This window comes from Fukomys damarensis, unplaced genomic scaffold (genome assembly GCF_012274545.1).
Source record: "Fukomys damarensis isolate Sample0158 unplaced genomic scaffold, DMR_v1.0_HiC HiC_scaffold_14, whole genome shotgun sequence".
NCBI classification, from domain to species: domain Eukaryota; kingdom Metazoa; phylum Chordata; class Mammalia; order Rodentia; family Bathyergidae; genus Fukomys; species Fukomys damarensis.
This window is the reverse complement of record NW_022900926.1, coordinates 38,272,085-38,293,534: the sequence shown is the minus strand read 5'-3', so window position 1 is coordinate 38,293,534 and position 21,450 is coordinate 38,272,085. Positions and strand designations below refer to the sequence as shown.

The 21,450-nt window shown below is 35.5% G+C and overlaps 1 protein-coding gene across 7 annotated transcripts in view; it reads right to left on the bottom strand.

Annotated features, from left to right (window-relative positions):
• Pde10a (phosphodiesterase 10A) overlaps positions 1-21,450 on the bottom strand; it is a 551,502-nt gene that overhangs the window by 12,437 nt on the left and 517,615 nt on the right. For all 7 annotated transcript variants that reach the window (XM_019205466.2, XM_019205465.2, XM_010610549.3 and 4 more), the window contains one exon: positions 15,422-15,594. In XM_019205466.2, the coding sequence (XP_019061011.1) occupies positions 15,422-15,594 (173 nt within the window). The remainder of the gene's footprint in view (positions 1-15,421; positions 15,595-21,450) is intronic.

The following is a 21,450-nucleotide window of genomic DNA, read 5'->3' as shown; positions in this document are numbered from 1 at the left end:
AGGAGTGCGAGAGGACCAACTGTGGGAACAAGTGTGGCCTGCCCAGGTGAGAGGAAAGCCATTCTGGCTGAGATCTAGAGACAAGTCGACAGAGGGAAGGCAAAGAAATGGACTGGAGAATAGCTGGGAGTTTAACTTTTATTCCAAGCTTGAAAGTAAGACATTAAGACTCTGTTTCCCAGAGGAGCAACATAACACGTTTGAGAGAGGACGGCATATGGACACGAGGTGGAGGCTGACTTGGACAGCTGTAGGAGTCAGGGAAAATTCTGAGAACTCTGCAGAGTTCACATGGGAGATGGTGGCAGCTTGATGAAAGCAACACTTATGGAAACATTAGTGGGAGGACTGTGACATCAGAAACAGAGCCAAGTTAAAATGTGTCTGTATCCATAGAAGCTAAAATGACAAGGCAAGACTCCTTCTAAGGCTTCACTCCCTTTATCCTTCACCCAGCCCACTGTCTTAGTCTGGGCGGATAAGCAGAACGAAGTCTCTCTTACAGGTGTGCAGGACTTCTGACTTGACAGAACAGGTGTCTCTCATGGGTGCACACTTTTACCTTTTCTGTGCACTTTGAATTCTCTTCTTACCACACAGCATAACAGAATTGACAATATGGAGGGGGGAGGGGAAGCTACTCAGCCCATAAGAGTTTTGATGAGCTATTGATGGGTCAGAAGGAAGTCCCCGTCCTATACATCCATAGAATTAGCCCACCAAGAATACAAAGTCTTGTTGGGAGAAAAGTAGTAGCAGCAGCAGGAAAGAATAAAGAAGCTAAGTGACTTTACCAAAGATTTCAGGTAGAGATGTGAAGACAAATATAGACTGTGTTCTCATATGGTCATGACAGTGGAAGCTCTTCAGTGTGGGCCTAACACACCTCACAGACTGAGGCCACTCTCTGCACTTGCCGTAGCAGGTAAGGACTATCAGCTGCCTTGACAACCAGACAGTGTTAGGGGAAGCTGTATCACAGTCTAGGAATTCACACATAGGTGCACTTGTTCTTCAGAGGAAACAGCAGCAGCTCCATAAAAACACAGAACTCTTTGTGTTATTGTTCTGAGTCAAGAATAAGTGCCACACAGAATAAGTGCCCGTTAACAAAGAATTGTTCAAGTGTTTTAATAGTATAGACTTTCCTTCTTGTGGACTTAATAATCTAAATTAAGGAGAGACTGAAAGAAACGGAGCAAAGGAATTTCCTTTGAAGGGCTCAAATATTTCCTGGAAGTAAGAGAACAAACATTTAAATTTGTATATTCCCAATGCTTTTAGGGATATAATAAATCACAAAAATTATTTCAATGATAATTTTCAATTCTAAAATTATGAAACCAGTTTAATTTGCAAGAGGCTGCTCCAACACTAAATGGAAAGAAGTAAAAATTATAAAACCTGTCAGCAACTTATATACTTATTTAATCTGTGAAAGGATGCTTTAACTTGATGTCATCCTTACACCACATTATTATTAAAGCGGTCTCAAGTGAGACTCTATCCAGTCATACTTACTTGACCATTATCACTAGGTTCATTGAAAAACAGTTAAAGTGACATTTTTCCTGCCCTTGGTTTGAGTCCAAAAATGACATTTACTTTCAGCTGTAGCCAGGGAAAGTGCAAGAAGGGTGATTTCAATAAGAAATCAAGTACACTGGTTTACAGATGACTTCTGTCTCTTCTGTTTGATGCTGTATATTTCTCTTCCTGTCTTTATGTCACTAGCAAATTCTCTTTTCCTACTATGCCGCAACACAGCAGAAGGGCAAACAAGCCCAAATGAAACATAAAAAAACTCACCCTTTTGTCAGGAACTCACTTTGGAGACAACCAGCCCACTGTCTCACTAACAGCCTTATTGCACTTTGAGGAAGTGCATCTTCGTGGCCAAATCTCATCTTGAAAGTCTTGTTTCTTTATATTGTTCCAATGGGGATTAAATCTCAACATGAGTTTAGGAGGAGGCATTTAAACCACCCCATCTACTACCATTAAGCCAGGTTTTGATCACTATCAATACTAATAAGTGACATAATAATATTGACACAATAGTAAATATTAGAGAGAGGTGACAAGGATCACTGATGAGGACAAAAGACAAAGAGCAAAGACCAGAAGATGACCGCCAACAAAGTTTAAAAGCTCAAGAAGATAGGTGGTATTCAGCTTCCGAATGATGGCATGAAGGCTGAGTGAGTCACAGGAAGAAAAGAGGACCTGGGCCATGGGTAGCTAACTCAAGATTTGTGGGATTGATTTGTCGTGAAAGCTGTCTGAAAAAAAATGAAGTCACTTTTACCATGTCATACTAAAAAATAATAGAACAGAGAGGTTATAAAGGAAGGGATCTCATGCATGCCTGCCTGCTAAAAAAAAAAATAATTCACAAAAAACTGCCAGACCACAACCTTGCACAAAGATTGCTGTGAATTTATGCAGCAAACGCTTCTGTAAGGACAACAGCCCAATAGCTGTCCAACTTCAGACTGGTTCCACTCTACTGATCCTTGAACATCCTTATTTTTACCATGTGGACAACAATTATTTTATAATAAAAATGTACTTTCCTCTTCATTTAGATTTTAAAAACTTTCTCTTACCTCAGACTCCTTCATTCTTGTGCATATTTTGCTATGACAGTCATGCTTCCATTGTGATGCTACTCCCAAATAATTCGGAGAATCATTCTCTCTTATTTATGCTGACAATGCCAGGGAGGGTTAAAAAAAATAGACCCTGGCATTCTAATGGCATCTTCAAGCTGCTGAACTTCAGCAAGCAATTACCTACAGTGTGATTTAGAATATAAGTAAAATCTTTTTAAGCCACTGGTCATTAGGATTTATTTTTCACAGACTTAATGAATTCCAAAATGATAAAATAGCTACAAGTGTATGAGACCATCTGCCTTTACTTAAACATGTTACATGTTTCATATAAAATGATTACCTTTCACACTGTACTACACAGCTGGGAGAAAAGAGAATACTGTGTTTTGACTCTGAGTTGGACAGAAATGGTACTGTCCATCTCCAGAATGGACCAGGTGCCATAGAGCAGACTTCTGGCTTCATCAGTGTGTGTAAAATATTGTCAAATTTAGTTTCTGTAGAACTAGAAATACCCACCTTAAAATTCAAATAGAATCTCAAAGAGACCCTGAGAAGCCAAAACAATCTTAAAGAAGACAAAGCTGGAGGATTCTTACTTCCTGATTTCAAAACGTAGCAAAAAAACCACACTAATTAAGGCAGTGTGTTATGGAATATCAGACATAGTATAGAATTGCTGTGCTGGAAGAGAGAGCCCAGAAAAAACCCCACATGTATATGATCAAAAGATTTTCAACAAAGGTGCCAAAACTAATAAGGAAAATCTTTTGAATAGATGTTGTTGGGAAAATGGATGTCCACACACAAAGAATGAGATTGGAACCTTACCTGATACCACACAAAAGATATATACACAACGTGGAACAAAACCAGAAAATATCAGGTGGGATCAAGGACATGAAGAAATTGGAAACTTTGTGCACTCTTGGTGAGAATGGAAATCTGTACAACTGCTACAACATCATGAGGGGTCCTCAGAAAGCCAAAATAAAACTACTAGCAATTCTGTTTCTGGCCATCTACCCAAAAGAAATGAAGATGTAGTCCTGAAGATTTGTATGTACACATATGTTCACAGTGGCAACCCAAGTGTCCACTGATAGATGGATAAGCAAAGCATTGTGCATACGTGGAAAGGAATATTATTCAGCCTGGATATTATTCAGAAAGATACATGCTATAATATGGGTGAATCTTGAGAACATTATATTAAGAAATAAATGTCACAAAAAGCTATCTGATTTATCTTCTATAAATTAATTAGAAAAATAAAAACCATACGAGGGCAAAGTAGAATTGTGGTTTGCAGGGGCTGGAGCAGAGAGTACAGGGAGTTAGTGTTTAATGGGCATCAAATATCAGTTTTACAAATGCAGAAAGCTATGAAGACAAAAGGGAGTGGTGATGGTGGCATAACATTATGAGTGTATTTAGTATCACTGGATTACATACTTAAAATGGTTAATTTTATGCCACGAACATTTTACCACAATAAAAAATTATATACATAAGTATATTATTTTCCCTCTAATTTATGTTTCCAGCTTAAAAACCATACCTTAATCCACAACAGACAAACTAAATAGAAATACAAATTTAAAAGTATGCAGAAAGCTCATCAGCTTATCAGTAGAGAATAACCAGCCACTCAGAAAAGCTACATTTATCCTTAAGGACAATGTGGGGGTTAGAAAACACTAAATCATGATTCTTTTCAACAAGAATCAAAGAAGCAAGAAAACAGGGGTAAGAAAAGTTGGTACATGTTGGGGAACGTATCTGTCAATCTGTGCAGGCCACACCGAGTCATTCCAACACCAGGGTAAATGCCTGACTGCAAATGTCTCTCTCATAAAGTCACCATGACACAGATGATGCCTGCTGTGGAACATGCAGATGTAGCAAATCCTCCCTTTGAAAGGGAAAGATGGTGGAGTATAAAAAGTAGTCACAGGAAAGAGATTCTGGGTTAGCTCAAGTAGCGTAAACAGCTCCCATAAACAGTACTGGGACACAAAGGAAAGAGTTTCAATGTTCTTTAGGGCAATGCAGAGCCTGGGGAAGCTTTCCAGTGACCAAACTCTAGGTGGACCATATCCTGTAACCATGTGGGACGATTTCTTCTCATGAAGAAATCTAAGGAAGGCCCTTAAAGCCATGTCACAGTTACCTGTGTAAATCTTTGTGCTTATTAATAAATCTGAAGTGAGTTAAAAGTTCAGTTACAACAATGTAGAATTCTTCTAATTCCTAATCACCTAAACAGTAAGATGTGTCTTACTTGGTAAATTAAGAACCATACTATTTTAATCTCTTAGAGATTTTATTTAAAGTCTTCCTCTAAGAACGCAATTCATATATTTTTTCCTCGTTTAAGTACAAAATATGGGAAACAAAAATGTTTCATATTTCATCACATCAAATTTCTAGATCACGTTTTGTTTCATATACTTTAACTGATATAATTTGGAAAGAATGAAATACCTGAAGTACACAGACCAGTGAGTGTGAGACACGTACAATCAGAAACCCGCTGCGATGGATCAGAATTAAAATGCTTCCCAAAAGTCCCATGTTAAGAAGTTTGGGCAGAAGAGACAGATCACTGGGGGAATTAACTGTATCCTTATCCCCAGCTTCTCTCTTCTCCCTTTGCTTTCTGGCTGCTGTGAGGTGAGTGAGTAACTCTCCTCCACGATGCCATCTCTTCCTTGGACCCCGCTGACCACGGGCTGAACCCACGGAAACTGGGACCCTCTCTTCCTTTAATTTTGGGTGTTCAGTATTCTACCTCAGGAACAGGAAAGCTGATTAATATGCCACCACTCCAGTGACAACACAAACACTGCCAGTACCCAGAGACCTCTCCTGTTGCCCTCTTTTCTGTCAATGTTGTTCACTGAGCCCAACCACCAATTTAAATTCAACAAATACTATTGATTATGCCTATTCTAGAACTTTATATAAAACTGTTATTAGAGTATGTACTATTTTTGTCAACCTAATATTTGTGCAATTTACCCATATTCTCACATACTGTCACAGCTCATAATTTTTATTGCTGATTAGCCCAGTGTTCCTTTTATAAATACTGGAAATTGCCTAGCATCCACTTATTGTGACATTTGATTTGTTTTCCATTGGGGTATATCATGAATGCTGCTGCTACAACACCTTGTGCTCAAATACTCGCATCAGTGTTAGTTCTAGGAGTGGCTGGCTTGGCCAGTGTGGGAACATGCTTAACTATATAAGAAAACCCAGAGGTTTTCCCCACAGCAGGGGTACATGGTCTTAGCTTCTATCAGCAATATATGTACATTCCAGTTGCTCTAAATTTTGTCATCACTTGCACTGTTGGTCTTAATTTTGGCCATTCTATTAGGTGCACAGTGAGTTATCAGTGTCATTTTAATTTGAACATTCCTTACGATTGAAGACATTGAACAAATTCCACGCTTATTTGCATTTATGGTACATAAAAATTTTATGTAATTTCTGATTGCCTTATTATTGGCTTATATGAGTTGTATAAGATTCTTACTAAATGTCAATAGCATTTCCTCATTCCCTGTGGTTCCTCTTTATTTCCTCGAAGTTATCTTTTAAAAATCCTAAGTTTTAATAAGATGAAATCTAATTATTTGAAGATATGACCTTTTCATGTGGTCACGAAGACTTTCCCTGTTTAGTGCTAAAAATTTTATAATTTTAGCTCATACATTTGTCTATCAAGCAACTGAAGCTCCAGTAATTCAAGAACCACTTTCTGAAGAAAATATACATCTCCATATTAAATTTTCTTGAACGTGGGATGGAAATCAGCAGCCTATGTACTGTAAATTCTCTGCAAGCTTGCTTCGCCAGGTTATTTGTCTATCCTGACACGGGTACTCTCTTAACTACTATTACTTTATAGAGTAAGCTTTGAAAGAGGTCATCAAGTTCCCCAAATCTGATTTTTGCTTGGACCATTCTAGGTATTTTATATGTATATAAATTTGATATCAGCTTGTGAATACTTAGAGAAATAAGACTGTTAAAATTTATTTTTGAGACACACTGTGGGTAGGTGACATTTTAGCAATACTGAGTTTTATAATCCATAAACGTGATATATCCAAGTATTATAGAACTGTTAGAAAGGGTAGTCTTAATTTGGTTGGCTTAGGAGATAAGTGTTTACTATATAATTTATCATCATTATCATTTACTATACAATTTACATCTTCAAAGGAGAATTTTTCTAACCACATTTAGGAAGCTCCCTTCTATTCCTAGTTTTGAGATCCCCTCTCCATAGAGGCAGGTTAACTTTTGAAAAACACTTCTCCTAGATTTATTGAAATAATCATATGGTATTTCTTATTCATTCCTTTATCATGGTGAATTATATTCTTTAGCAAGTAGAGTAACCCTGCAAAATTCACTTGCTATGATATATTGTCCTTTCATGCATGACTTCATTATATTATACTTTGTTAAAATTTTTGCTGTTATGTACATAAGCAATATTGGCTTTATTTACTATTTTTGAATTTATTATTTTTAAAATGTCTTTGTCTGATTTTGGTGTCAGGATAGGAAAGTGGTTCCTATTCTCATTTTTGAAAAGATTTTGTACAACAATGCTTGATAGAATTTCCAAATGAAATAGCAATGTATGGCCCTGGATGAGGCTTCTAAAATTTGTTTTAAGATTACACTCTTTAAGGGAATATTCAGATTTTCTGCTTATTTTTTTAAATTCATGTTAAGTTGCATTTTTCAAGGAATTTATCCATTAATCTATATTTAAACTTGTCAACATGATTTCATTTGTAATAATTTATTTCCTACATAGCTGCAATCTGTAGTGCTATCCCTTCTTTTCCTATCAATATTAATGATTGGTATTTTCTGTTTCCTTTCATTATTTGTCTTATTAGGGTTTATCTATTGCATTATTTTTTTTCAAAGAATCCACTATTGAATTTTCTGTTCACTATTGTTTGTCTCCCTGATTTTTATTTTTTATTTTTTACAACTGCCTTAATTATTTACTTTCTTTAAATTTGGCTTTACTTTTTATAGTTGCTTAAAGTGTTACCTTAATAATTAATATAGGCATTTAAAGTTTTTAATTTTCCTGTTGGTACTATTTTAGCAGTATCCTACAAATGTTGATACGGTTTGTTTTCATGAGGAGTTTGAGGTATTCTTTGGTTCCCCCTTCTATCTATAGTTTACTATTTTAAAGTGTGCCATTTAACTTCTAGATGCTTTATTTACTTTCATCATTACAAAAATTCCATCTTCTAAATTTTATCAGATTTAATGTTCCAGGAGTTTAGTTGGAAAGAATGCACATTCTGTAGCTGTGGTGCTTTATAAATACAGATCAGTTCATGTTGGTGATGCGATTTGGATGTTCCCTAGCCTTGCTGAACTCACAGGTACTTCTCTGTATGTCATGTGAAGAGGGATGTGAGACTCCATGAGATCTTTGTCTATTTTGCTTTTCATTCTGACAGCATTTGTTCATGTGTCTCTACAGCTCTTCAGTTTCGTGCATGCCCGCTTCGGTTTGTTATGTCATATTAAGATGGCAAACTGGCCCTCTTTAATCCCCTCTGATTTTAACATAGTCAAACCAGTTTTCTTCTTTATTTAAAAAATTGCCATTTGTATGGGATATAAGCTTCCACCACTTCTTTTAATGTCTCTTTCTATTTAGAAGGTACATCTTATAGATAATCGAGAATTTAGCCTTGCTATTTTATCTGATATGATCAAATTTCTGAGTAATTCATGTATTTAGTCCATTTACGTGTAGTTTGGCTTTTGGTTTTTATGGGGTTCAAGTCTGCCATCTTACTGTTTGTTTCTATTTGTTGTATCCATTCTTATTTCTCTTGCCCTAATATTCCTTGTGGGTTCATCAATGGCACTTTTACTATTTATTATTTTCCCTCTCATTTTTTTGTAAATTCCCTGGAGATAGCAATATGCAGACTTATCACATCTACATAAAATTAGTATCATTACACTTAGCACTCTACTCCTTATTAACAATGTTAGAAACTCGCAACACTCTAATTCTGTACAACCTTCTCCTTTGTGCTATTGCTTTCATATTTAATTTAAAATGACATCTGAAGTAAATCTTACCTTAGTGAGGTTATCTTCTACAGCAATTAGAGGAAAAGAAAAATTAATCTGTTATTCTGTTCTCAGTACTCACACATTTATGGCTTTTGATGATTCTCATACCTTCCTCTAGACTGTTTTTATTGGTAATTCATTAATCTGGATCTTTTTCTTAGAATTTCATGTAGTTCAAGTCTCCTGACAGACTTATAATGAAAATATCTTTATTTCAGCCTCATTTTTCAAAGAATATTTCTAATGGGTACAGTATTTGGAGTTGATAGTACTTAGAATATGTCAATGTCTTTTGCTCTGTGTTTTTTAAAATGAGACACACACATCACAAATATAGCTTTTATCCTATTTGGTGGATATTGTTTCCCTTTGATACTTTACTATCCTCACATTTCTATTTGCCTCTATTTCATAATTTATTTCTCTACAGAAATTCTGTATTTGTTGTTATGTTAAAGCAAATTTTTGTTTAAGACCTTGAACATATTTATGGTAGCTGTTTTAAAAGGACTATAATAGTCAAGGGACTATTAATTTTAAAAATCTGGGTTATTCTGGGATGTGTTTTTTGGCCTTTTAAAATTAATTGGAAGGCCCATTATCTTGCTTCTTTACATGCTTACTTATTTTCTGTAGCATATCCTCAGTTTTTGTTCTTTTTTCTTTTTACTATTTCTTAAAAAATGTAAAAGTCATTCTCTGTTCATGGGTTGTGTAGGAAATCGGGTCATGCATCAGATTTAACGGGAGGTTCTGGTTTGCTGACTCCTGTTTTTCACAGTCCCTTGTAGGGAATATGGACAGTGCTTTCTAACTTTTGAATTTTGCTGTGCCCAGCTGTTCCTTCATGGCTGGCTCTCCTTGGAACCATGGAGCCTAGCATTTAGGCTTTGGTCAAGAAGATCAGGCGTCATCCCAACTCATGTTGTGGCCATGACTCCATGACTTGGCCTCACTGTGTTCTAGATGTTCCTTCTTTCTGGCCGGGCTGGATGTCTGATTCCAAATACTGTAATGTCGCCATCTTTGTATTACTCTCAACCTGCAACAGCTGCACTGTCAACCCTTCTGGAGCCTCACCTGGGTGTGAGCAACCACCAAAGACCCAGACAATGATTCAGAAGGATTCCGCAGATTTCTGGCACTGGTGCATAATGTTCCTATCCCAAAATTGTACTCAGTGCTTATATGATGCTCTTCTTTGGCTCCACTTCCCTGTGTCACAGTCAAAAAATTTCCCCCAGTGGAAAAATGTGCAAGTCAGTTCATACTTTTTTCTCTCTCAAGGTTGGTAGTCCTTTATTACCTACCACCCAATGATAGTTGCATAAGGGTGTTATATTATCAGCAGGATTGTGAAAGAGGAGACTGGAAGAAGAGGGACAGATTTCTGGATATAACAGAATAAACTGCAGGAAAGTTTGCTGAGGGAAGTGGGAAAGAGACAGCCAGGAAAAGCTTCCTGTGGTCAGAACAAATCTCAAACAGCAGCTTTAGTATTTATTCCTTGAAGGGAGACTTAGTTTGATTGGATCAGTCATTAAAGCAAATTTTACCCCAGGACATTTTGCAAAAAGTAAAGCAACCAAGGGATGATTATTGGAACTTGAGTATAACATATGGTCAGGAACAGAGATATTTTAAAAAAAGAAAGAAATGGCAAATTCAGTCACCACACTTGAGTAAGAGCAGGGACTAAACTCTTGGAGGGGAAGACAGGGTACAAAGACCTCATCAAGCCAGTCCAGCCAGTCACTAAATAAATAGACAAAAAATATTAACATGTGGATGATGAAAAAGCATACCTAGAATTGCTGTTATTATCTAAAATGATTAATTTTCAATAAAAATTACCATATATGCAAAGAAACTAGGACATAAGACCTAATCAAAAGGCAAAGATTGTAAGATTGGATGAAGAGACAGTACCCAGCTATATGCAGTCAGGGAAAGCACATTTTAGATTCAAAGATGTAAACAAGTTGAAAATAAAAGGAGAGGAAAGAATATCATGCAACTATCAATCATAAAACATTGTAGTAGATATGTTATCAGGCAAAATTGACTTTAAAACAAAATGTATTATGAGAGAGAAGGATGGATATATTATAAGAATAAAAGGGTCAATTTTCCAGAAATATTAAAACAGTTCAGAGCATATAGGAACCTAATATCACATAGCAAAACTGGCAGAAATGAAGGAAGAAACAGAATTCAACATTATACTTGGGTTTCAATAATCTGCTTTCAACAGTGCATAAAATAGGGAAGCCAAAAACTACAGGAGCAGAAAACAAAATGTGAATAATGAATGTAACTGTACTGTATATCTAAAATGTACCGATAAACTCAATGAGAAAAAAAATGTTTTTTAGTAATCCTAAAAAGAGACCCAAAAGACATACAGAGAACACTCTTCCCAGCAACAGCAGAATGTATGTTCTCTTTGAGGACACATAAGCATTCAACAAGACAGACCTTATGCCAAGAAGTAAAACAGTCCTCAATAAAGGTAAAATGATAGAAATAATGCCGAAAGTATGAACAGCGGAACAATGGAATCATACCAGAAACTTGAAATATTAAAAATACACTCGTATAATTGTTATGATTTGAATTATGTCTGCAGTCCTAACTTTCATGTTCTCAGGTTGTGGTTTATGCAGACATAGGATTGTTGAGGAGGTACTAATTAAGCTGAGGATTGGGAAAGGGAAGTTCCTTAATCCAATGACTAGTGTCCTCGTAAGAATGTTAAAGAGAGACAAAGAAAGAACTCCATGTGAACATACAGATAACAGTGAGAGGACGAGCGTGTGATGACGGAGCCCCCTCAGGAGTCAGCCTCTCTGGTAACTGGATGTCAGACCTCTGGTCTCCAGAACAAGGACAGAACAAATTTCTATTGTTCTAAACCACTCATTTAGCAGTACTTTATTACAGTAGTCTGAAGATATGAATACAGTTATGAATAGGTGAAAGAAGAAAGAAAACATGAAATGTACAAATCTTTTGATATGTATGAAATGATATACCAAAGCTAATTAGAGGCAGAAAAATATAACTACCCCAAAATACATAACTTTATTTATACTATTTCCAGTTATAGGTGGGGAAATTAAATTTACAAGTGATAAAAAGCATAATACAGCCCACATAATTTTATCAAAAGGGCTGTGGGATAGCTATAAACTACTACAAAATTTTGTTCATGACTATAAAGTCATACCATGTTTTTAGATAAGTAATATATTTTCCTTTTCAAGTAAAAAAATAAAAGTAATATAACTGCAATTTAAAAAAACCAATGTGAATATTATTGATTGAAAATTCTGAAGCAGAGTATCGTTTTAAATATTCATGCTAAGGGAAGCAAAGGGTCATGATATCCACTAATTTACTTCAAAATGGACCAACAGCCCAAAATGATAGAATATATGGTAAAATGTTAATGACTCTTGAATCTAGGTAGTATAAACATACATTTGATTATTTCTACTTTCAGATAAGTTTGAAATTTTTATATGAAAACTTAAAAGATTTATTTACTAAGTGACAATTTAATGAATTTAGGGAAATTAAGTGGAAGACAAGGTTTACTTTATAAGACACGTAAAATAAATTTTAATACTGTTACAATAATCAAAAGTGTATACTTGTAGTTAAAGATTAGATAATTACCAACAAATTTATTATTAAGTCCAAAGAATTATGTACTTACATACATAAAAATGTAATGAATTCAATTAAGTGGAAAATTGATTATTCACTAAATGGTATGGATTCAACCCATCAGGAAGAAAGGCACATAAAAACATAGTTCTAGGGCCAGGGATTTAGCTCAGGGGTTCGGTGGCCTGCCTTTCAAGCACAAGGACGCGAGTTCAATCCCCAGTACAAAAAACAAAACAAAACAAAACAAAAAACATAATTCTATAAAACTTGAGATCTAAACAAATATTCAAATTGTAAAAACACACAAAGAAAATTTTATTGACTATATGACTATCAGATTTAATTAAAACAAATGATGACAGATTTGGCTTCATGAAACTAAGTTTCTACCGAAGAGAAAAACCAGTGCTGTGGGTGTAGCTCAGAGGCAGAGCATTTGCCCAGCATGTCTGAAGGCTCAGAATTTGGTGTAGCAATAAAAGAGAGGAGAAAATCTACATAATACTTTTGAGAGTAACCTTAAGAAAACACATGCAATACATAACAGATAATTTTAATATCCTTAACAAAAATAAAGAATGTAAAATTATTTATTAAAAAACAAGTAATCCAGGGCCAGGGATTTAGCTCAGTGGTTCCACCACCTGCCTCACAAGCACAAGAACCTGAGTTCAATCCCTGGGACAATAAATCAATAAATAAATAATACAAAATTATAAGCAAATATTACAAGCACAGAAGTGGGAATGATAAGAGCAACATGAAAACATGTTCAACACAGTAAATAGTCAGAAAATTAATGAGAAATATTTTCATCCTTAGGAGGGCTGCAAATTTTGAAAATCTTTTTAAAATATTTAATATGTGCATACATCGCTGGCAATATACACTATATATTTTTTGAGATATCAGTAGTGAAGACTTCTTAGACAAGAAGCACTACTTCTAAAGCAAAATTCTAGAAGTGTTGATCATCAAAGAAAAAAGTTTAGGAAACTTTATACTGTATCACTTCACATTACATAACATTATTCAACTCTCTAAAAAGGAGTGTATCTGGTATAACCACATTCATGATTTAAAAATGAAAAGAGAGGAGGAAAGTATATGGGTTTGTATTAACTGTATGTACTGTGCATCCGCACATCTTGAAAAAAATATAGGAAATTCATGATATATTTCAACAAATAAATGGATATTTTTAGAATATAGAAATAAGTATTATTCTTTTTCCTATATATATCTCTACACTGAATTGTTAAGCATTAATTTTAAAATCATGAGGAACAAAAATCACTTAATCTTACATAATATACTGTATGTATAATTAGCACACAGAATTAACACTCAAATATATATGTATTAAGCACCTTAAATAATATTTATAATTAGATGTTTAAATTTTCTATTCTTTAATTATAATTACTATAATCATTTAGCTAAAAAGAATATATTCAACAATGAAAAAGGAAACACATGGGTTTTGGGAAGCCGAAGAATACTTCATGAAGGCTTTCTCTTATCTTACAATTGCCATTAAAAAAAGAGACCTGTGAGGGCCGGGGATTTAGCTCAGTGGTCCCACCGCCTGCCTTGCAAGCACAAGGGTCTGAGTTTGACCCCAGGTACCAAAAGAAAAAAAAAAAAAAGATAGAGAGAGAACTCTGAGCAAATGCCTGTCTATTCGGATATTAGTACAACCTGTTGGAGATAAGAATATTGCAGACCATGCTGCTCTCCTAGATTTCAGGCAGAGGAAGATGAGTTAGAACACCCTAATCACTGATCCCCGACCCCTCTGTTGGTCCTAGGAGAGGCCCTTCTATATGTGAACACCTGATAGCTTGTATGGGTTTTCTTAAAGATGTCCCCAATACTGTGTGAGATTCTGGCTTCACAAAATCTGGATATGTCCATATTTGAAGGTTAAACTCAATCACAACTGCGGGGTAATCTAAGAAGTAACTATCATTATACAAACTATATTTATTCTCAATGAGGTAAATTTCATAAGATATCAGTTTCCACTTGTAAAACTAGTACTTTGTGTTTGCATGCCATTTCCAAGAACCTGATAACAGACTCCCCACTAGAGGTTTAGTATTTAATGGATCATAGAGGAGATACTCAAAGCACTTGAACAACAAGAGACTGGCACAGAATAGTAAATGAGTGTTCAGAAATGTAAAGATAAGGAGAGCATCACTTACTATGCACCAGTCTGTCATGGAAAAAGTACAGGAGTGCTGCAGCAGAGAATGCTGGTGCCTAACCATCTAAGAACTGTCAAGGGGAGGGATAGGTTGGCAGTGGATTTAAATCTGACCCAAAAATGGGAGAGCAGGATCATCATGAACACACTTGGTATAGTTCTGAATCCATGAGGCAGGACACTCTTGGTTGGGCAAAAAAGGCATCAGACTAATTTAGCCTGATGCCATTAGAATTCACCCAATTCTCTTTGTTCTGACTCAATGTTCTTGGATAAGCTCTTGGTTACTACTTGTCTTTCTAAGTGATTCTGACCCTACAAAGGCCAATATTCTGATCCTTGTGATGCAATATATTTCTGTAGATCAACAAAATGGAATTTCAGTTTTATACATCAATCACATTAGCTTGGAGAATAGGATTTGGATTCAGAAAAGTGAATCCACTTTCATGTACTTTAGGGTTTGAGGCTGATGGCCAAATCCCAGACTGAAAAATTAAGGGAGGAACTCTTAGTTTAATGGTACCTGTTCCCATGTGACTTCTTTATATTCTGATTAGCATTTTAATTATCTGCCCAGTATACTGTCAGAAATTTTGCTAAAAAATGAAATGATCAAAGTAAAGATTTTTAAAAACACATAAAATAGAAAAGCATTATTTTTCTTCTATCAAATACAAATTCATGCCAAGTTACATTTTTTAAAAAATATCCATTTATTCCATATAACAAATTAGTGGACTTCTAAAATTTGTAAAGCTATTTTTACCTATGTGCCTGATTATGAAGGTTTAGCGATCTGGTCTGGTACATCTCTTCCAACTGTTTCCTGTTGCCAAAGTACAAAGCAAGATCCGTGGCGATGATGGCTTTGCGGATGATCTCCAGCACCTGCTCATACTCACTGGAGCTCAGGGCGGAGAAGATGTTGTGCCCTTCCAGCTATGGAAAAATACAGAGAGAGCCACCAGTAGCAAGCTTCAAGCTCGGATCTCATGCAATTTTCAGTTATTTGATGCACTATAGTCAGTAATGCCTCTTGGCCCATTAATGACTAGTTTGGGGAGTTAACAGGAAAGCTGAAATGATTGTAGTGCAAATAATACTTTGGTTTGTCTTTAAACTACATCAAAAATGAATCACTTACTTAAACTATTTTAACAAAGGGAATATCATTTGCTACTGCGAAACCCCAGTGACTTAAATACAATTAGTTCTTTAAATATTTGTTGTAGCTACATGGCTGAAAAATATAAAATATGTACGTTACAGACTTTGTCTGAGACAATTCAAAACTTTAATATTTTGTATATTATATTGGAAGTGGGATTAGAAAGACAAACTGACAACTCCTTGGAAATTTCAGATTGTATCACAAACAACAATCTACTTTTCTGTTTCATAGAGAAAAATATCTTACAATCTCAACTTATTAATTCAGATACATTAAAATGCTTTTTGTAGACAACAGCATATTTATATACATAAAACCATAGATTTACCTATACATATATCACTGAAGGTGTAACAACTTGGGGCCTCTTGTCTTTATTCTCTGGGCAGGCTAGAAATTCCAGAGTATCACTTTGATTAAAAACAAAATATCGGTAGTTTGTATACTATTGTCTCTAAATGATTCTACCTATAAAACAACTTAACTTTTTCCTTCTTGCAATACGTGGGATTCTGTCCATGGCTTTTACACTAAGCAACAACCCATCCTTTTCAAAAAATTTGTTGGAGACAGGGTCTTGCTCAAACTTGGTATCCTTCTGCCTCACCCACTTAAGTAGCTGGGATTATAGGTGTGTACCACTGTGCCTGGCTTTTAAAAAACTTTTTACAATAAGTTCTTCTGAGAATTTTAAGGGTGTTTTTGGTAGAAGATTTTGTTCCAACTAAAAAAGCTGAGATAATTAAAGTACACTCAATTTGGGGGCTCATCAATTTTTAAAAACTGATTTAATTATTAGCTCACAAAGCCACTGTTTCGCTTTTGGGATGAAGATACACATGTACCTCTTGCTTGTTGTCAGAATTTTTAAATTTATTCTTCAACTATTCCAAATGTTGAAAATGGTCCTATGATAATTTTCCTAACAATACATAAAGTAAGATTTTATACATGTGGGATGTTCTACAGCTTGCAGAATACTTTCATATTAATCCTGATTTCACTTTCAGTTTATAAAATCACCTCCCTCCTTCCTTCCTTCCCTCCCATCCTTCTTATCTTCCTCCCTCCTTCCCTCCCTTCCTCCATCCTTCTCTCCCTTTCTTCCTTTCTTTCTTTTTTTGATACTAGGAACTGAACCCTGGTCCTTTTTATTCATTTTTTAATTTTGAAATACATTATCCTCGAACTGTGAACTTGAGAAACTGAACCTGCCTCAGCCTTCAGAGTAGCTGGGACTACAAGTATGTACCACAGTCTAGCACTTTATTATTCTTCAATATCAAAGAAAACTAGTTGAAAAAGTTCAATAATAGGTCTTTGTAATGAAAAGTTGTTACCAGAAACCTTTTACTGCCTCCTTCAATGTTTTTTTAAGAGCAAAGGGACAAATAAATAATAATGCCCTTTCTCTTTAAGAGAATCCAGAATTTTGCTTTTGCCAAAAAATGAAAGCAAGGAAGAGAGATAAAAGCAACCAAATATATCAGACAGATAAACTTCTTATAAGTCTCTTTAAAAACTGACAGCTTCACATTAGTTAATATACAATAAAATCTTTTAAATAATATACTATTTTTATATACCAGTTGACAAATCTATTGTCCTTAATGCCAGGTCACACGTTTAATGGTAATTCAAGTTAATTAATCTTATTTCACATAAATCAAAAATGAAGTAGCAGACTATCCAATAATATTTCAAAAGATCCAAATAAGTAGAATATAATTCTCTTCTCCACGACAGCACAGGAGTAGGCTGTTTGTAAATGTTCCAAGTATCTGAGAACCAAGAGAAGATAAAGGTATAAAGAAGCTGACATTGGCTCTGATGCTGAGAGGTTAATCAGGGACTCACTTGAACAGAGGATCCTGAAGGCCACTTCCAGCCCTCAGCCAGGGAAATTCTAAGGCTTCTTAATATTCTAGTCATGAGAAAGGAACCCTTCTCCATTGTTGGTGGGAGTGCAGACTGGTGCAACCGCTATGGAAATCAACACAGAGATACCTCAAAGAGCTGGGACTAGAGGTTCCATTTGACCCAGCCATCCCTCTGCTGGGTATCTTTCCAAAAGAATTAAAAGAATCTACCACAGTGATATATGCACACCCATGTTTATAGCAGCACAGTTTGTAATTGCTAAAACTTGGAAATAGCCCATTTTCCCATTTGTTGGAAATTGAATAAAGAAGATGTGGTTTTTCTATAAAATGGAATACTACTCAGCCATAAAGAATGAGAAATTAGAGTCATTCATAGGAAAATGGATACACATTGAAGATATCCTCTTAAGTGAAATAAATAAGTCATACATGTGTAAATACCAAATAGTTTCTCTGGTGTGAAAAACTATAATAGTACACAAGATCCTAATGGGATAATTAATAGTGTGAAATAGGAAGAAAAGGGCTAAAGGTGTAGGGAAAGTGGGAAGGGTAGGGGAAAGGGAATAAGGGAAAAGAAAATAAGATGGGGAAATGAAAATGGAAATAAAGTGTTTGCAAATGGGGAGAGGAGGAGGGGGTGAAGGGAGGACATGGACAAGGGGAAAAAATGAGAACCAAGACCTGTCTGTATTGTATACCTAGATTGTACAGATAAACTCAATAAAAAGAAAAAAATATTCTAGTCATGCTGGAGCATTAGGGAACCATTTCTTGCCACACCTGTGTCTTTCCCACAAGCGAAGAACACACTTGTCCTCACTTTTTAGCAGATTGTTGTCTGTAGTGTTCCACTTTATAGAAGGACATTAACAGTTTAATATCCCTTATATTCAAGGGCCTAAACAATGTAAGCTTATTTTTAAGGAGTCCTCAGTCCAAGGGAATACATAAGACTATGAGCAGTCAATTAAAATAAAGTGGCATAGACTCTACCATGATTTAAATCCAGGCCTATGGAAGATATGGAAGGCTTTTTCTGGGTGAAGTCACTAATGCTGAAGGACAAGGGAGAAGGCAGAGGAGTAGCCTATCCAGAAGGATCAGCTAAGACCCCACAAACCATTCTCACTAGTGGGAATTACAGTAGACCCTCGAGTTACAACTGGCCTCACATAGGAACAACTTGGGTTAAGACCAGAATTTTAGTTTTAACTTGAGTTATGACTCAAGTGCTAGTCTTTGGTGTGTGAGGCCAAGATTTGAGAAATCTTGGCCAACATCTCTGTAAGGACACTGAGATCTGCCTGGAAGAAAGTGTGACCTAAAATTATGGAGGAAGGAGACTTAGGAGGCTATGTAGAGGAGCCTGAGCCTTCAATTGACCCTGTGCTTGATGACGCTGTCATTGCAGCAGAGTCCATAGGCTTGCGAATTGGTGCAGGAACACTCAGAGGAACTGTCTACAGAGAAACTTCAGCAACTTCTGGCTGAGCAACACAGAATGGCAGCGTAGGAGCTTTCTAAAGAGGAGAGGGAGTATCAACAATCAGTACAGCAAAGTTCTTCTAAAATAAAGGAAATCCTGAAAAAATGGACAGAGCTACAAATGTCTGTAGAGAAGACCCATCCAGACAGAAAATGCCAACCACTGAATTCACTTGCTTAGTAAGAATGCTATGTCATACCACAGAACAGAAAACAGGCAACGTTGCACCAGTTTTAGTTCTGAAAAGGTTGAGACCTAGTGAGCCAGAAGCAGGTCCTAGTGGGTTACAGACTCTCCCAAAAAGAAAGGTCACCAGAGAACCAGATTCCTGATGTTCTTATGGAAGGGGATTCTCCTACCAAACAGTAACCACCTTCTATTTAGTTCCTCTTCCTGCAAGCCAAAGATGTCAACTTGACTGGTTAGTACAGTATGAGATTATTTCTGGTAAACTAAAAAAAATTTTAACTTTTTAGTGAATAGACTAGGAAGATTATTGGTATTTCTGGTAAATTATGCACATTATACAAGCCATTTTTATTATGAAAAGGTCAGTTAAGGAGTACTTTGGGAGGTTTGGAATACATTATGGGTATTTCCATTATTTCTTATGGGGAAAATCATCTTGCCTTACAACCAACTTGAGTTACAATAAGCCCTCACGAAAAAATTGAATGTGTAAGTCAAAGGTCCCCCCAAATTTCCACACAAATGAAGAAAATTGAATAAGGAAAACATGACAATTAAAATTTTACCCTAAAATATTTTGGTAAAGTATTATTGTGAGGATAATAAGAAGCCATTGATAATTTTAGGTTAGATGGTGATATGATGAGGTATGGCCTCAAAATTATCATTGTGATAAGGGTGTTGGCTGAAAGTAGGTCAGAACCAAGGCAGGAAGAAAAACTAATGAATCATTTTTTTTCAGAAAGTACAAAATATTATTATTAATCATTAAAATAAATCCCCTAACTCTATGCTGCTCAACTCTGTCCAAAAGAATCTGATGGAAGAGATCTGATGTGCAGGTTTCTCTTTCTGCATGCCAACCCTGTCCTAATGGGGTTCAAAATCACCACTCTAGGAAGCCACAGATACAGGCTGCAGTATATACGTCTCTGGGACAAGAGTGAAGTCATTAATACAAATGTTGGGTCAAGCATCACAGTAACAATGCTTTTAACAGATATAGAATACTTTTAGTGATATTTAATTATCGAGTGCATCAAACCACAAACTAGGAAGTGCCACTATATTGCAATTAAAAGCAAAAGTTTTGGAGTCAAACAATTTGTTTTTAATCTATTCGTCACTTACTTGCAGTTGACAAATGGACAAGTTATTTATCTTTTTTGATGAATGTTACTCACATATGTAAAATGAAAATAATAGAAATAATACAGGGATATTATGAGAAACCAAAAATATTAAAATACACAAAATAAGTTTTTGGTTCATAGTAAGTACCCAATATCTGATTAGATGATGATGATAATGATGAAAGCAAAAAATTTTCTGCAGTAAAAGTTAAGGGAAAGAGGAAAGGAAAAACAAGCGAACAAAATGGATATATCCAAAACAGATCTTGATGTCTAATGATGATTTCTGTTTCGAAAACATCTTCCGAACAGCAAGGATTTAAGCCAGCTTCTGTGTCATTCATTTTAGGTTATTAGTAACTGTAACGTTGAATATAAGCACAATTTTGCTATAATTGTAATAGATAATAATAAATTCTACCTGGCTCAAAGGAATAGAAAGAACTCTAGCCAATTCACAGAAATACTATTGCTATAAAAACTAATGAAAAAGTTTTGGAATCCTAAAATGTGGAGTATATAGATAAATTTCTGTAATCAGATATTTCAAAAGCATTGGGTAATTTAAGGTTAATGGATAAGAAACTTGTTTTAATAATGAGTCTAATCATTTCTAGTTTGTTCATTTTCTTTTTTTTCAGCTTTAATTGAGTTTATTGGTCCATTTTAGGGATACAGTACAGTTACATTCATTGTTGGGATCTTGTACCTCTACATGACAGGTCTTGATTCTCATTTTTTCCCCTCACCCCTGCCCTCCTTTCACCCCCTCCTCCCCTCCCCACCTACAAACACTTTATTTTCATCTTTTCATTATCTCACATTTTTTTCTTTTCCCTTATTACCCTTCCCCTACCCATCCCACCTTTCCACACCTTTAGCTCCTTTCTTCCCATTTCTAAATGTCAGTAATCTTATTAGGATCTTATG